Below are 15,425 nucleotides of genomic sequence, written 5' to 3' on the forward strand. Positions count from 1 at the left end.
ATTCCTAATTGTAGGACAACACTTGAAAATGTTCTAGAAGTCTCAGAGCTCCACAATGAGAAATCCTGGCCATGAGTAAGACCCAGCATGGAGGGGCAAATACAGTAGTTGTACTGTAAAAAGACCACATCTTGCATTAGCATCAATTGTCATCATTAATACAGCTCCTTAATGCTGAGCTTTCATGTTCTGTATTGATTTAAAAAAAAAAAAAATTACCAGTGCCACAGCAAAACTTGGTCAAGATGGTGCTGCAGTAATTGGATGAGGCTTTTCAACCTCTATAGGAGTCTATTGTTCCACTAACATTGCAAAGGTAGTAAACAGTCAGTTTTTGTCATTGCAGATGCCTTATCACAGGCAACAAATGAAAAATGCAGTTGCTGAACTATTTTACTACACAAAGTTTAAATGTAATCCTCTAGTTTTAGAAATGTCAGCAATATAAAGAGGCAGCAGCTAAATGGAAGCAGCATGATCTGTCAATAGCAGTAAGCATTTCCTCCAACAGTGTTTAATTGTGAATCATGATGAATATAACCTCCAGGGATTAAAGTCCCCATCTTAAATAGTCATTTACATAGAAAATGGGTTTGTTCAGGAGCTGAGGCTTGTCTATATATAGACACTTACCTCGAACAAGAAAAGCTTTTTGTTTTAAGTTAGCTTTAGAAATCACCTTAGCTAAATTAGAAAAAAAGCACATATTCTAAAATAAGACTATTCACTTCAAGGGTACTCCTTTGCAATGCTTCTCTACCTAGGGCTACACTCCAGATGCTAGTGCTGCAAGGAAAACAGATTACTCCTTCCACACCTCACTGTAAATAAGAAATGTCACTTATAATGCCTTATAATACCTAACTTTCCTCTGTTGTCTTTTATACTACCTGGTATGCTTCAGCGTAGAGGAGCAGAAAGTATATAGATAGTTCTACAGGTGTTACACATAATGGGTGTGTTGATTTCTGCTTTTGAGTCAAGCCGCTGACTGAAACTTAATTTCCTCCTTCTGTATCCTACTCCAGTAAAAAAAAAAAAGCTATTTAAACATAAACACCAGTTTTACTTCCCTTACCTTTTGCAGAGATTTGTGTTAAGAATCACAAACAGGAAGGAATATTCTGCAACCTTCATAGAAATTTCTGACAGAGATGCACTAACGAAGAACCAGTTACAGATAGCATTATATCAGTAGAAATTGTAGTTTTCGTGACACAGACATTACTGCCCATATGTACTTTCTTTCCCTACTAGAAAATCAAGCAAGTCAGATATCAAGAAGTGTTAAGAGTTGAAGTAGGTTACGTTTACCTAAAAGTGCAGTTAACTGTGCTCCAAGGGCAGGTTAGCAGAAGCTCCTCTTGCTTTTCAATTAACATCTAGGAGATCAGACAGCATGTTGATGTAGCTCAGTCCCACTGGGCTAGGTTCTAGCTAAGGTGAAGCCAATCCTGCAGTGATTAATGTTTTTTCCCTAGTTTGTTTTCTTCAGCTCTGTAATTGAAAATTGCTAAAGCAGGTCATTTGAAGTATGTGTATTATCTTAGGAACTATAACTTAGTGATCATAAATTTGCATTACAAATACACATATAGCTCCTTACCTGGCATAAATTTTCAATCTGAACCACTTATTAACTATACCACAACTCTGACCCACCCTGTAATCACCACTGGCCTAGTATCTGTTCATCTGAAGCTCCATTTTCTTCTAGTTTTTATCCTCTGTTCCCTTCCTCTGGCTGTTTTTGGTTTTATGTAAAGAAACAAATAGTGAGTTCTTTCTACTTCTCATTCATTCTTCTGTGGTGAGGAAACACTGAAAAACCAATATAGAAATGATGAAAGTGTTGAAAGAATCAGCTAAAACATATCAAGGGAAGATGCAACAACAAGGAAAACTGAAGGTGGAAGAAATGTCAAGAATGCATGAAAGAGAGATGTCACCTATTCTTTTCAAACTGAGCAATGCTATACCTGCCTTTTTTAAAAAAGCTTTCAGAGAAATAGGACTGGTAGTTTTACTCTACTCATAGTATGTATGGCTATTAAGCTTAAGCAGAAGTGTAAATTTAAAGAAATTAAAGGCAGCACCATGTTTGGAATGTTTACCACATTTACCATCAGCAAGTAAGGTTATCAAGCTCCTGAGTATTCAAATACAAAATATTTAAGTTATGGCCAGATACTGCAGTCAGAGAATTGAAAAGCAAAACTTTAATCAAGCTGAAAGATTTAAGATGTTTCAGTGAAGTAGTTAAAAAGATGTATGTAAGCATTAAGTCATTAAAATGACTTAAGCCTCTTAATCTTCTCAAAAGCAGATTAGGCTAAATTTAAACAAGACATGAAGTCCAGTTTTGGTTTTATACACTATGTATCCCTGGTCCAGAATTCAGTATGTACAGTTCTGAAAACTGATTTTCGTATGATAATATAGGTTCCTAGAGTCTCCAAAATATAATACTAGCTGTGGAGTTACTTTAACAGCTATCTGCAAAAACCACTAATGACCCATCCTAGTAATACATATATTACTTCAAAGAGTTTTCTTTTTTCCTGAAAATTTAGAAGTCAGTTAAATGTTTGTTTATGCTCATATTAACTGCTGCCACAGTGCGTGATTTCATTATTCCCTTTAAATTCTGAGATTTTCATAAGCTCAAATGGCAGATGAGGTCCCACATAACGTCAATTTTCTCATATAATATGGGCATGTTATTACTTACTCCTTTGCAAAATTTGTGACTAAAGAAAGACCTTTCAGAATAATTCTTTAGCTCTACTGAATATGAAGGACAAAAAAAGATAGTTGCCAATAATGTACTTTTTAAAAACCTCTGTAAGCGTTTTGTGTGGTTTTAATAACAATACAGTGTTTGCTTTTAAACCTTGCAGAGCTAAGAACTCTAAAGAAATGTAAGGTTTTAGAAAAAACTTTTTGTACCCTTAATTATTGCACCACAAGTTGACAAAAAGCTGAGAATTAGGTCCTCACATTCAGCATACTATTAAATTACATTTAAAAATTAAATGGAGTATTTCAAAAGTTCTAGCCAAAAGAGATATCATGAGAAAAAAAAGAGAGGCTTAATGCTATTGTAAGAAATGTTGGCTAATTGTATTAAGAAGTTTAGTTATAGAAATTTGGTCTTTTTCAAAGCACTATTGAAAAAGTTTAACATGGAACTTGGAAGAACTGTAGAAAACAAAAAATGCTTATTCTAAAAATTAGTTAACAATACACTCCAGCATACTTTGTCCAACATGTTTAATTCCTTGTTGCTCAGTGGATTTATTCTTTCTCTAATTACAGCAGATGGATCAGGTACAGTTTTAGAATTAACTTCCCTATGGTTGTAAGTTGCTTCATTTACAGTAAAGATGACGAACCACCAGATTCATACTCCAAGAAGAGAAGAGGTCTTTAATGATGGCCAGCACCAGAGGACTCTGAAACAAAGACATGATTTAGACTGTTCAAACAGTAGAGCAAATCAATTCAAGAACGTAGTTCAGAACCTAGAACAGGCAACTGTATCTACATCTGAGCACAAGAACTGGCAGATTCAGCTGCCCTGTCAACTAAAACAAAACCCTCAAACTACATACATAAACTTGGCCAATACTAAAAATCCTCTTTCCCAAGTTTTAAAGCACTATTCTAGGCAAACATCCATTCTTCCTCAGTTTTGGTATGGTTCTTTCTAAATTAAACTTTGTTTATGCTATTATCCTTAAGTCTACTTGGCAGTATTTTCACTAATTACACATTTTAAAAATGTAAATAATGTTTGCATATACAAATTCAACTGGGAGCAAATGGGCTATCCATCATGGTGCAGAAAGCTAACTGAGATACAGCAGCTCATAAAAATTAAATTCCAATGTGATGTCAGAAGAAACTGTCCATAAATATCTAAACACTATTTTATAGAACATATAAAAATACAAATTCAAATATTAGTTTAAACTTCTTAGTTTCTTGACAGCTACAATAGCAGCTACTCTTGAGATCGTGCTGATTTAAGTAATTCCATTAAATGGTTGTTACTATTATTTAAAATAATTCCTCCCCCCGCCACCGCCCCCAATCAAGGCATACAACTTCCATTCTACTCCTAAGACCTATGCAAAGGACAATTTAAGACAGAGGTAACATCTGGGCAGATTCACAGATGTTTCTAGGTTATAAAACCATCAATACAACCAAAACTACATATTTTGAAGTAATCTTTAAACATTTTCTAAATCCGTAACTGAAATCCCAAACTTACGTAAAATATGCTGAGCTAATTTTTACTGCACTCATTTAAAAATTACAACAGGGTATTAGATATTTAATACTTACTATCTGCCACTGCTTTTTTGCCTGGAAAAAAAGAAAATCAAACTGAACAATGACAGTTTAAAAAAATATTTCCTATTTACTTTTTGCAGATAAACTTCAACTAGATTATGCTACTTATGATTTGCTAATTTAGCTTGAATAAGATTTAAAAAGTGTACAACATGTACTTTCCGTGGTACATGTCAGTAAACATATTAATTTTTTAAAAGTTGTTTGTTTTTAACTAACCAAGACTCCACGCATTTAGAAATTGCAGTCATCAAGACTCCTACTGTAATTCAAAAGAAACGTATACAGAATGGTACTATTTTACATAATATACGGATATATACACACAACATATGAATGTAAATGGAAGTGATAAGAATACAGTTTGCTTTAAAATCTTCCTTTGTAAGTAAAATAGCTTATTTTACATTCCCGTTGTAATTGTTCTCCTAAAATACTGATTCACAGTGATCAGACAAAAATAGATGGAAAAAATTCTTCATAAGGAAGACAGTCATAAGAGGCTGTGCAGTCTTCACCCTTGGAAATACTCATCTGAATTATGAATAAGGCCATGAGCAACCTGACCTAACTTTGATCTAACTACTTTAAGCAGTGGTTTGGACCAGGTGAGCTCAAGAGGTCCCTTCCAATCCAAGTTATTCTACACCATACTCTTCTGTAAATATATGTATTGTTTGCAAAACTGTTCCCCAAACTGCGGGAAGGGCTACAGCTATTAAAAGCTATTTTCACTTCAAAATAATGCTTAGCATACAGTTGCCCCATATCAAGGTTTTGGCCCCCAAAACCCTGCCACATCTATTATCTAAATCACAAATGAAAATAAAAGTAGCATGACACGAACACAAACTTGAAAGAGTCTGTCAATTTTGAATTCTCCTTGAAATTAAAGAAGTTAAAGCAAAAGTTAAACTATTTTTTTTCTCTCTCTGGCTGTTCAACAACTTATATTTACTTAAGCTTCTAAGTGTAGTGTGACAGTTTTGGACATGCTACAAGCTATTTGGACAAAGCTAGAGAAACGTTGAGGTAACATCACTCAGCTGTTCCTGCAGTGAGGGGTTCCTTTCCCTGTCAAGTTTGTCTACGGTTTATAACATTTTGTTGTTCATGACAGCTAGTAAAGGGTTTGACTTGGCATTTTTTCAGCATAGCCTAAACTGAAGAACAGGACTGTTAAGACACCATAATCTGTTGTACCCTTCCACTTTGAGGGACCTGGCCCACTCGAATTTATTATTTTTACATTAGATGCTCTGTTTCTTCCTCTGAGAAAGTGATCCAGTATCAGCAAGTAACATTTTAATGTTCAGTGATGTACCTCACATTTTGAGATGCATCAGCCAAAAATAAACGAAGTGCTTTAACTTTCACAAGTTCACATCAGAAAACCTTTTAAAAACTGTATTTTTTTGCAGATCTTGAGCAAAAACCCAAAAACATAAGGATTCTAAAAAAATTTCTAATCAAAGTAAGTTCTAGTTCAGAACAGTCTTACATTCCCCTTCAGGACAAATCTATAGGAGAAGCCTCTGGCTATATGTTGCAAGTTAGATGTGTGTTTTTAAAACCAATTTCTACGTTACCTAATCTCATAACGTAGGCACAGTTACACTGGCATTTGAGTATTTTTGTTACTGTAACCTTCTACACTGAGCATATTAAAACATCTAAATTTTTAGGGCAAAGACCTGGCCTTAAGTAGGAGTGTTAATTTCTTATTTGCTGGATATTTTCAATGACTGATTTCTAACTGTTAAGCATATTCTCATCTATAAACCTTATCTATAAAGTAACAGCTAATTTAGACTATAATGTGTAACTTACCACCATATGAAATTTTGTAATAGACGTAAGCTGTTAACGCTACACCAACCCATATTTCTTGATACACGGTAGTGAAGTAGAATTTCATGGCTCTCCATGACTTTGGAAGCATGGTCTGCACCATCTGAAAATTATAAGAAGTTTTGCCATGGTGAGTTTTGCAACTGTATTCTTACCTGCTATATTTTTAATATATACACACATACATATATTTATGTATATACATACTCCTGATATATATCAGCAGCAGTTTACAGGTTAAAAAAAATCCCCCAACATGCAAAAGTACTTATTCCAAAGCAAAGTAATGAAAATTCAGAGTTGAGGTTACAATTTATGGGCTAAGACAATAAAAAATAATAAGTTACAGCTGATGAAAAGGTTCAAAGATGACTCAATAGAGCATTTACGGAGTAGCAATAGCTAGGCTCCTCTCTTCGTATCAGGGACAGCTTTTTTTTTTTTTTCATGTTTCCAGATTCTCTCAAGAAGAAAGCCTCATTGCAGATAAGCTAGAGAGGCTCCTTCCTTGCACTACCAGGTTAGTTTCCCTCCCTCCCCCACAGCTAAGATGTCTCTCCCAACATGGTAATTTCTACTCAAAATAGCAAAATAAATAATGATAAGCTACAGAATTCATGATTTATCATGAATATTTTACTTTAAAAATATGCCCCAAGAGCAAGAAACCTATCGATGGTTTTTTTCCTTTCTATGCAGCTTTGTTAGACAAACAGAAATCTGTACAATGTTTTAAAATAAAGCTTACCCTAACTCCCATACAACGTTAGTACACATTTGCACCATATTGCACTGAAATACTACATGTTCTACTGTCTTACATACAGCACTTCACCCCAATAAAGTCACTATTTACACTTATTACAACCCAATAAAGTCAGCTATATACACATACAGACAGTATATGGTAAACCAGAGTCCCAGGAAAGAAAAGCAGATTTAAACTTCTATGAGGTAATGCTTGCTTACTTATTTACCATTACTAGATGTAAAGCATCCTTTGGCAGGCATCAAAGAGAAAAGGATGCAAGGGTGGTAGCCAACGTCAAAACAACTGGAAAAATCTAGGTGCTTCTTAAAGAATGAAAGCCTCTTCATGGTAATTAATGTATAGACAAACCCACATTTACATTTACTTGTTTATGGACAGACATTTCAATCAAATTTATTATTCTGGATAGATTTCCTAAAACAGTGTTGTGCTTTCACCAATACTATTAAGAACACTGCACGTCCCCCAAAGTTTCCAATATTTACAGTTTCAGATGAATGGTGCCATAATAGCAGTAATTCTGCAATAGCAGAATATTAAGACATACTAACAAACAAGGAGACTGAATAGAAAGGAAGAAAAGGATTTTCCCACCACTACAAAACACAGAGAATAAGCAATCCTATTTCCAATTAACACCCTGCTAAAACCCGGCAGAGACCTTGAAGAAGGCCTCGGTGGACGCGACATTGTTCAGGCCTTTTTTCTAAAGTCTATCCGGAACAACGTTGAATTTTTCTCACTGATCTCCCCGCCATGACCCCACCGCAGCCCGGGGAACCTGCCGCCCGCCCGGGCCCTGACCCACACAGCTCCTTCCGTGGGGGGGTGGGGGGGTAACGGCAGAGCTCGAGCGCCGCGCCTGCCCGCCCCGGCCCCCTTTCCCAGGCTGAACCACAACTGCCTCCCCGAGACACCCCTGAGCGATGCTCGCCAACAACCGGTAGCACTCGCCTGGGCCGAAACCCACCGTTAGAGCCGGGAGCGCGAGCGCTGCCAGCGAAGGTCACCGAGCGCGGACGGCCTCCGCTACCGCCGCGGGGGATGCTGGGAAAGGACGCGTCAACGAGCGAAGGTATCGGACCAAGACAGGCGCCGCCGCGGCGCAGCGCCCCCTACGGCTGCGGAGGACCTCCGCGCCCCGCCTGCGACCGGCCCGAGCTCCGCGCCACCGCTCCTCGTGCCCTGGCGCGCGCGGGGGAAGCAGTCTGGCGCGACACAGAAGTCCCGGTCCTCAGAGAGTTCACGTGGCTGTAGAAATCCACACTCAGCCCCAGGGTCCGTCTCCCACAGTGTTTTGCCCATTCTGCACCTCACCCCTGCTTCCTGAGAAGGGAGCACAGCGAGCGTCCTGGGCAAGGAACAATGCCGGGAAGGGCCTGTCGCAAGTCTTTTATGTGGTGTGTCGCTCAGAGAACAGCTTGTCCTGGAGGACCGGGAGGCACCCGCTGGGTCAGATTCAGGCGGGCTGAGGCGTCTACGCGCCTGGGGGCCACTTCCTCCAGGCGACGGGTAGCACAGGGCGACTGGGATTCCAGAGCAGCTCTCGGCCATTGTTCCGTGGGTGTGAGGGGGAAACTGACTGCGCCACGCCTCTCGTGGCTGAGAAGGGAGGGAGGGAGCCTTATCCTGGGAATAGCACCGGCGGGACAGGTGGCGGTTTGCCAAGCTCGCCGCTCGGCGGGCTTCTCGGCAACGAGGGCGGCTGCTGCCCTTCGCCGGCAACAGCAGCGCGAGGCGCCTGGCCGTTGTCTCACGTGCCAGGGGCGGGGCCGGGCCGAGGGCGGGAAGAGGGTGCAGGCATGCGCGCGCGGGGCGGGAGCTGTGGCGCGAGGTGCGGGCCGTGAGTTGCGTGCTGCGGCCATCATGCTGCGGAAGCTCACCGGGGAGCAAATCAGCGAGTGGTTCACCATCGGCAAAGCCGTGACCGCCGTCGAGTTCTTGGGCGAGGAGGTGCCGGCCGGTGCCAGGCGCAGTCCCCCCTGCCGCCCTGCGGGCTCCCTCGCCGCGCGGGAGCCGTTAACAGCTGCGGGGTGAGCGCGGGGTGCTGGGCCTCCGTCCTTGGCGGTGGGGCGATGCTCCTCACGCCTGGGTTGAAGGGCCATTAGTGAGGGCACCGGTGGCTTCTCTTCTCTCGTGTGTGTGCTGGTGATCCTGGGTGTGCCGGCCATCTCCCCAGGGTCTGGGCTGCTCCCTCTGCCTCCCCTGCTTTGCGTGGGCTCGGGGGGCTGCGGCTGTTGGATTCCAGCCTAACACCCTCGGTAATGTTTGTGGCTGTAGTCCAGGTGTGGGTAGGTGTGTGTTTGTGGGTTTAAAACTTCAGTTATTTTCTGATTTGCTACTTGCTTCTGTTGTCTCGGTCGTCACTAGATGTGGTCTGCGTAGGATGTGCTTTCTCTGAAGTGCTTTAGCGCTGTTGCGCAGTTGCAGCAAGTGCTGTTGAAAAACTGTGGAACAGTTAGAAAAGAGCTGGTTTATTCTGTTTCAGGTGTGTAGCTTAGGAATTTTGGCAGTGATAAATAAAATGAGATTCAGGAGTAAACTTATTGGGTCATTAGAGAATAATATTCTCACTGAGTGTGTTTTTATGCATTTAACTATTAAATCAATGAGCAATACTGCTGATTTGGGCTGATCTTTGTTTTCCCCTCATAGTCCTTTAACGCTGTTACTGGCTTTTCAGTTGTTTTCAGTGCATGATCCTTGAATATTGACTAATTATTTTACAGTACATATATTTTTTGATCAGTGGTGTTTCATACATTATTTGTAACGAAGCACTTTTCTCTTGAGTAGATTCATCCTTTGTTTATACCAAAGTTTGTAAGCAAAAATTCTTAATAATAAGTAGATGTTACCTACGCTATAACTCTGTTGGTAAGTTTAGTTTGTTATGCTACAAATTTGTGAAAATTTGACTTACCTCTTACCTATTCTTCCTTCCTCAAATGTTCCTCTCCAGCCAGCAATTTTCCAGCAGTTGAGATAATGATGTCACCTACAGCAGATGTTCTCGGTTATTTCAAACTGAATCTTTATTTGCTTCCCTATAGGAATTTTTGTTTCTCTGAGCAGCAGTTAACAGCCTTTTTTCCTGAATCGACTACTATGTGTTTTCGAACTAAACTCTGTATGTTCATTCCTCTTGTGACCTGTCTGAAGCATTTCAGTTACCAGGGTAAAGCTAGTTCAAGGTATATTGGCGTGTGGCTCCTTGGCTGGCCTTTATTCTCAGATGGCAGAGGTTACAGCCAAGGAGAACTGTATGTATATTTGCATAGCAGCCAGGTACATTTGGTTTTCACTATGTCTGGATATTGGGGGGGGGGGGAACAACTTTCCCTGGGATGCTGCCTAAACTGGAAGGTGTTGTGCCAGTGTATAGTAATCTTAGTATTTAGATCAGGTTTGGTTGGTGTATCTGTGGTGGCTATAGGAAAGTGTTTTGTATGCACTTTCATATACTAAAGTCTTTTTCAAAATTAGCTGGAGGTGCAGTCTAGAGTGAGTGTCTTTCTTTTCCTGTATGATGTATAGCAGTACGGGTTGCTGTGTTTCAGGAACTCTCTTAAAGGGTGTACATGGGCTTCTGAGAAAGAATGAACCTTTTGCCTAACATCTTAACAGCAGATATTCTGACAGTTCAGCAGAGACTGTTCAGGCTATCGGTTTCCATCTTTGCTTCCAGGAAAGGACAAAACTGGCACGTCAAAATACCTATCCCCTCTCATCCTTTAGTGTAAAAATGCTGCCATTAGCAAGCTCTGAATCTCTGACTGAGAGCTACTGGTTTTTATGCAAGTAGTTAAAATGTTCCAGAAGTGACCAGACAGATTTTATAGTTTCTTAAGGTTATTTACTGTGAATGTAATTCCTAAACCCAGTATGTACAAGATGTCTGGGACTTCTCAGTCTTTATTTAGGTGCCAATAACATTTCCATAGTACTTGCAAAGGGTTTGACAAGATTCTTGAACCTAACTAAGCACTAAGCCACCAAAATTTGCTAAGTAACACAGAACAAATTAGCAAGATTCATCAAGCCTTGTGTGCCTAGGCAGAGGCAAATCTTTATCTTTGGTTAGACAGATACCTCTTTCCACTCAAAAGCCTTAGCAGATAACCTAATTGTGGGGTTTGACAGTTGTGTTAATAGAGAGAAGTTATTTTTACAGTTGGTTTTCCCATCTGAGAGAGAGAGGGGGGTGATGCATCCTAAACAGCCATTTAGGTAAGTGTGGACAGAATTTGCTCATCATTAGACATGTATAAAATCTTTGAGCATAGATGATAGGTGCATGTGTGTGCTGCTGCAAAACGAAAAGAACCTCTATGAGAAGATATGTTTGCTTAGCTGTGTTTTGTTTCCATATATGCTTCTGTTTTACAGTTCTGGGAATGTGCTTACATTTAGAGAGTTTTTGCAAAACTTGAAGAACCTTGAGAAGGTTTAGATTAAAGTAGGAAATGCTTAGATTTTATTCATTGGCTTCTTAAGAAAGAGTTTGAAGAGCTGAAAACAAAAGAGTTACTCCTTTTGTTGAGGCTGCTTGTAGCATAATAGTCTATTTTAATATCTTGGTTTGTTTCCTGGGAAAACCAAAACCAAAATTATTTCAATTTTTTCAAATGCTTATTTATACTTATTTCAAGCTGGATATACAATTATTGATGGAGACTGTCTTCCTACTTCTTTTGTCTAAATTTATATGGAAGAATATGTTGGATTAATACCAAATTGGTAATAACAGGTGTGTTACTGCACACAAGTGTGTGTAATAACTAATATTTTTACAAAAATGTTACTGAGACTGTCTAATGGGATCTAAAAGCCTCATGTCTCCCTTAAGGGATGTAGAATGTGTTCTCTTCATTTACCAATGATGCCTCATTTTCCAAGGCTTTTAAGATTATCTTGTTATCTGAACTACCTCTAGAATAGCAATACTAGTAATTGAGCTTGTTAGGGAAAGATAATAGTTCTCAGAAGTTGTGGTTGGAATTTTGATCCTTAAATAGCTCGTTGGTTAACTTTTTAATTCCTCTGATTATGTTTAACTGAATAAAAGGAATTTAGACCCTTAAATCCTTCCTTGTTACCAAAACAACTGTGGTTCACATTAAAACACTTAAAGGCTTAAATGTAGAAAAGGTGGTTATTCTGTTTTTGATTTCTTGCATTTCATAGGTGTAGCTTTCACCATGTTAGCCTTCTTTTATAGCCAGCTTATTTGGCTAAAAACATTGCATGCTTTTTGTTCTGCCCGACACCTGTGCAGGTGGGAGACATTGCTGCTCTTTGAAGTTATTACCACTTGCCTTTCTGTCACTGGAGTGGTTTGTGTCAGCTGCCTGCCTATGTCACAAATATCAGCTGGGCTGGTGTAAGGAGCAATATAGTTTCAGATCACCTCATGCAAATCATGCAGGCCATGAATAAAAAGTGCTTAAAGTAACAGTTGAGTTCAGACAGTAATCTTCAACAGGGAAATGACGACTGACCTTACAGCCATGTTACTGCTATCTGAGATAGTTGAAATCTGAAGTGTAAGCTAAATTCCAGAAAATAGCTCGTCTTAGCTGGCGGACTGAGGTAGAGATTCTCTTTGTAGCATGTTGCAGTAAACCTAGCAGATTTTTTAAAAATATGTTTAGATTTTTTAGTTTGTCGTCTTGCTCTTACACCTTTGCTTTTTCTATGCTTTTCTCTGCTTTTTAACTAGAGAGAGAGAGAGTACATAGTACTTTCATCAGATGAAAGTGCTCGTATTCTGTAAAGTTTACCTCTCATTTCTGTTTTTGAAAAAATGGACAAAGTGAAGTCTTAGCAGATGGCATTTTCTCAGCCTTTCGATAATTTTTTTTTTTTTTTTTCCCCCTGTACCCTCTTCAGTTCCTAGTTAGGTTTCTCCCTTTCCTTTCCCCCCAGTGTGGACACTAGAACTGGATGCAGTAAACTAGTATCAGTTTCATCAATAAAACATGCCTGTAAAAGTAGGTAAGCCTTTTTGTGTGTTTCTTAAGCATTGCGTTGGGATTTACATTGAATTGGCTATGATACCTAGATAATTTTTTTAACTATTATTCAGTGACTGCCTTTTAGCACATGTTGTAGTTGGTGGTCCTTGTTTCTGGATTTAGAAGACTATGTTTGCTTACATTAAGTGAAATTGAAGTGAAATTTATGAAGAATGGGTAAGTTGTATTTGTGGTCATCTTGCATCATGCATTTGTGGGGTTGGTTTTGGTTTTTGTTTGTTTCTCCCCCCCCCCCTTTTTGATAATCATAAAGGCAAGTGGACCTTGCATGTTTACTGGCTGACCATTTTCCATAAATTAAATTTTGGAAGTTACATTTTTAGGGATTTTTTCACCTATTTTCCAATAGAAAGCTGTGAAGCTACTGTTTTAAGAAACTAATTTATGTGAATTACCATTGCAGGAATCTTGCACATTTGACCAAATAAAAATTATTTTCTGAAACCAGCATTGTGGATGTTAATTCTCAATGTAATATTAAGTCTGCTAATGCCTTGTATATGCTCAGTGCCTGTTACCTTCTTTCCTGTGGAAAAGGTAGTTGAAGTTTAACTCTTTGGGGAGCTTTATCAGTGAGGAAAAACCTTTCTTTTAAACTATCCTGCCCTCATACAGGGATCCATGTCTGGATTGTTTAGAGCTGCATGAAAGGAATCTGATACTCTTTATTCTGCATCAGTTGGGCAGAGTAAGTTGAGATCAACACTTTTGTTATTTATTTACACACTGACAGCTGCACAAAAGGAGGGCAAAGAGTTTATACCAGCTCTGAGTGCAGATATGAGTTTGCACATGCTTGCGAAGGTTTGTGTGTTTAGTTTATGGAAAGTGGAGGGACCAGTTACTTTTGGTATTGAGCTGCAATTTTTTATTACTCTAAACCTGTAGGAACTGATTTACTCTAGTCCTCTAGTGCTTTGTTAAATAGGAGTATGCAAGAGTTCTGATTTTTTCACCTTCTGTGTATATTATGTTCCACTCTTCTGCATGAAATATTCTCCAGATGATAAGCTTTCCAAATTTTTTTTAAATAGTATTTTTATCTTTTATGAAAATATTGTGCAATTTATTTCACCGAATTTATGTTGCATTATTAGTAAATTCTTTCTTGGGTGGGGGATACAACTGTGGAGCATCAGGAAATATCTTTCATTTTTATGTTACCAGCTTGAGGAAACCTGAATGTCATCTTCAGTATGTTTGAAGAAAATAGCAGAGGAAGTGGTGTTCCTCCGTGTTTGCAAAATTTTGTGAATTGGGCCATGTGAGTCTTGCCCATTTTTTATGATGTGGCAGACAGATTAAAAGGCAATCTGGAGATGAAGAGGTTAAGTAAAAGACATGTAAAAATTTGTTACATACAGTAATGGGAGCCCAATTGGAAATGTAGCAAACTGAGCTCTGGCATATGTTTTCATTGATTTTCTGCTCTAATTGTCTGCTGTGACCCTAACTGCTACGTATCCAATCAGTCTTGTAAAACTTTATTATGAAGCCACAGTGATAGGTGATGGCAACTGAAAAACATGAAATTTTGTTATACTTAAATTTAAAATGGTCACCTCTTGCTTTGGAAGTGATCTGTTGACTCTTTTGCTATTCTGGAAAGTACTGTCTGATTTGATCAAAACGTTTAAGTTTAATGCAGGGTCTGGGTTTCAGGATAACTTCCAATAAGTCAAATGAAGAAGTACAACTGTTTGAAATAAAATAATTCATTGATTTCTTAAAGAATAGAGAGCTAGTTGTTAAATGTCGTTAAATATCCAATGTTTCATTTAGTTGTCTACCTTCACAGTATTTCAGCACATGCAGAGTACAGTTTGGAAAAAATACAGAAACAGTGCACGACGAAGCCTGTTACAACTTCTGATGTTGTTTTCATTTTAGAACTTATTCTTGAAGTTAAGAAATAACTGTTCAGCCCCAAAAAGTATTTATCACTTTATTTGGTATAATTGATATTATATTAAACCATTTATCTTACACAGTATAGAGTTCCCATAGAGCCTAAAAGCTATGTGACAAATACAGAAGGTTTTGCCTAACTCTTTGTGGATTGATGCTATTTCAAAACATGGAAAGCAGTCTTGTCTTGTTTAAATACCTCTAGCTGTATATGGCTAAAAAATAAAATGCTTCAGAGTTTTTTTTCAGAAACATCTACATTTTTGGTTAAAAGACATCTTCAAACACAACATCTTTAAGGAACTATAAAGATCAAGAGGTGAGTTTGTATTTAAAGTTTGTATACTGTATACTAGCTATAATCAAGGATTTTAATTCCTGAACTTGGAAAAAAGGGGAGCATGTCATATTTCTTATTCCTATGTTTGTGGATGGCCGTCACAAGAAAGGAAAGCAAACGGCTACATAGCTTTTTGAAAGAAACACAAACCAAC

The 15,425-nt window shown here is 38.7% G+C and overlaps 1 protein-coding gene across 2 annotated transcripts; it reads right to left on the minus strand.

Annotated features, from left to right (window-relative positions):
- Window positions 1-3,256: 3,256 nt before the first annotated feature.
- Window positions 3,257-8,061, minus strand: ATP5MJ (ATP synthase membrane subunit j). 2 transcript variants are annotated; one of them, XM_075503696.1, is made up of 4 exons: window positions 7,956-8,061; window positions 6,193-6,316; window positions 4,354-4,374; window positions 3,257-3,455 (listed from the first exon to the last, which is right to left on the minus strand). In XM_075503696.1, the coding sequence occupies exons 2-4, from the start codon at window positions 6,314-6,316 to the stop codon at window positions 3,430-3,432; spliced, it is 171 nt and encodes a 56-aa protein (XP_075359811.1). In that variant the 5' UTR covers window positions 7,956-8,061; the 3' UTR covers window positions 3,257-3,429. The 2 variants fall into 2 exon arrangements, with proteins under 2 accessions (XP_075359811.1, XP_075359812.1); XM_075503697.1 differs by having other exon boundaries at window positions 7,940-8,053.
- Window positions 8,062-15,425: the final 7,364 nt, after the last annotated feature.

The sequence above is a fragment of the Mycteria americana genome, chromosome 5 (genome assembly GCF_035582795.1).
Source record: "Mycteria americana isolate JAX WOST 10 ecotype Jacksonville Zoo and Gardens chromosome 5, USCA_MyAme_1.0, whole genome shotgun sequence".
Lineage (NCBI taxonomy): Eukaryota > Metazoa > Chordata > Aves > Ciconiiformes > Ciconiidae > Mycteria > Mycteria americana.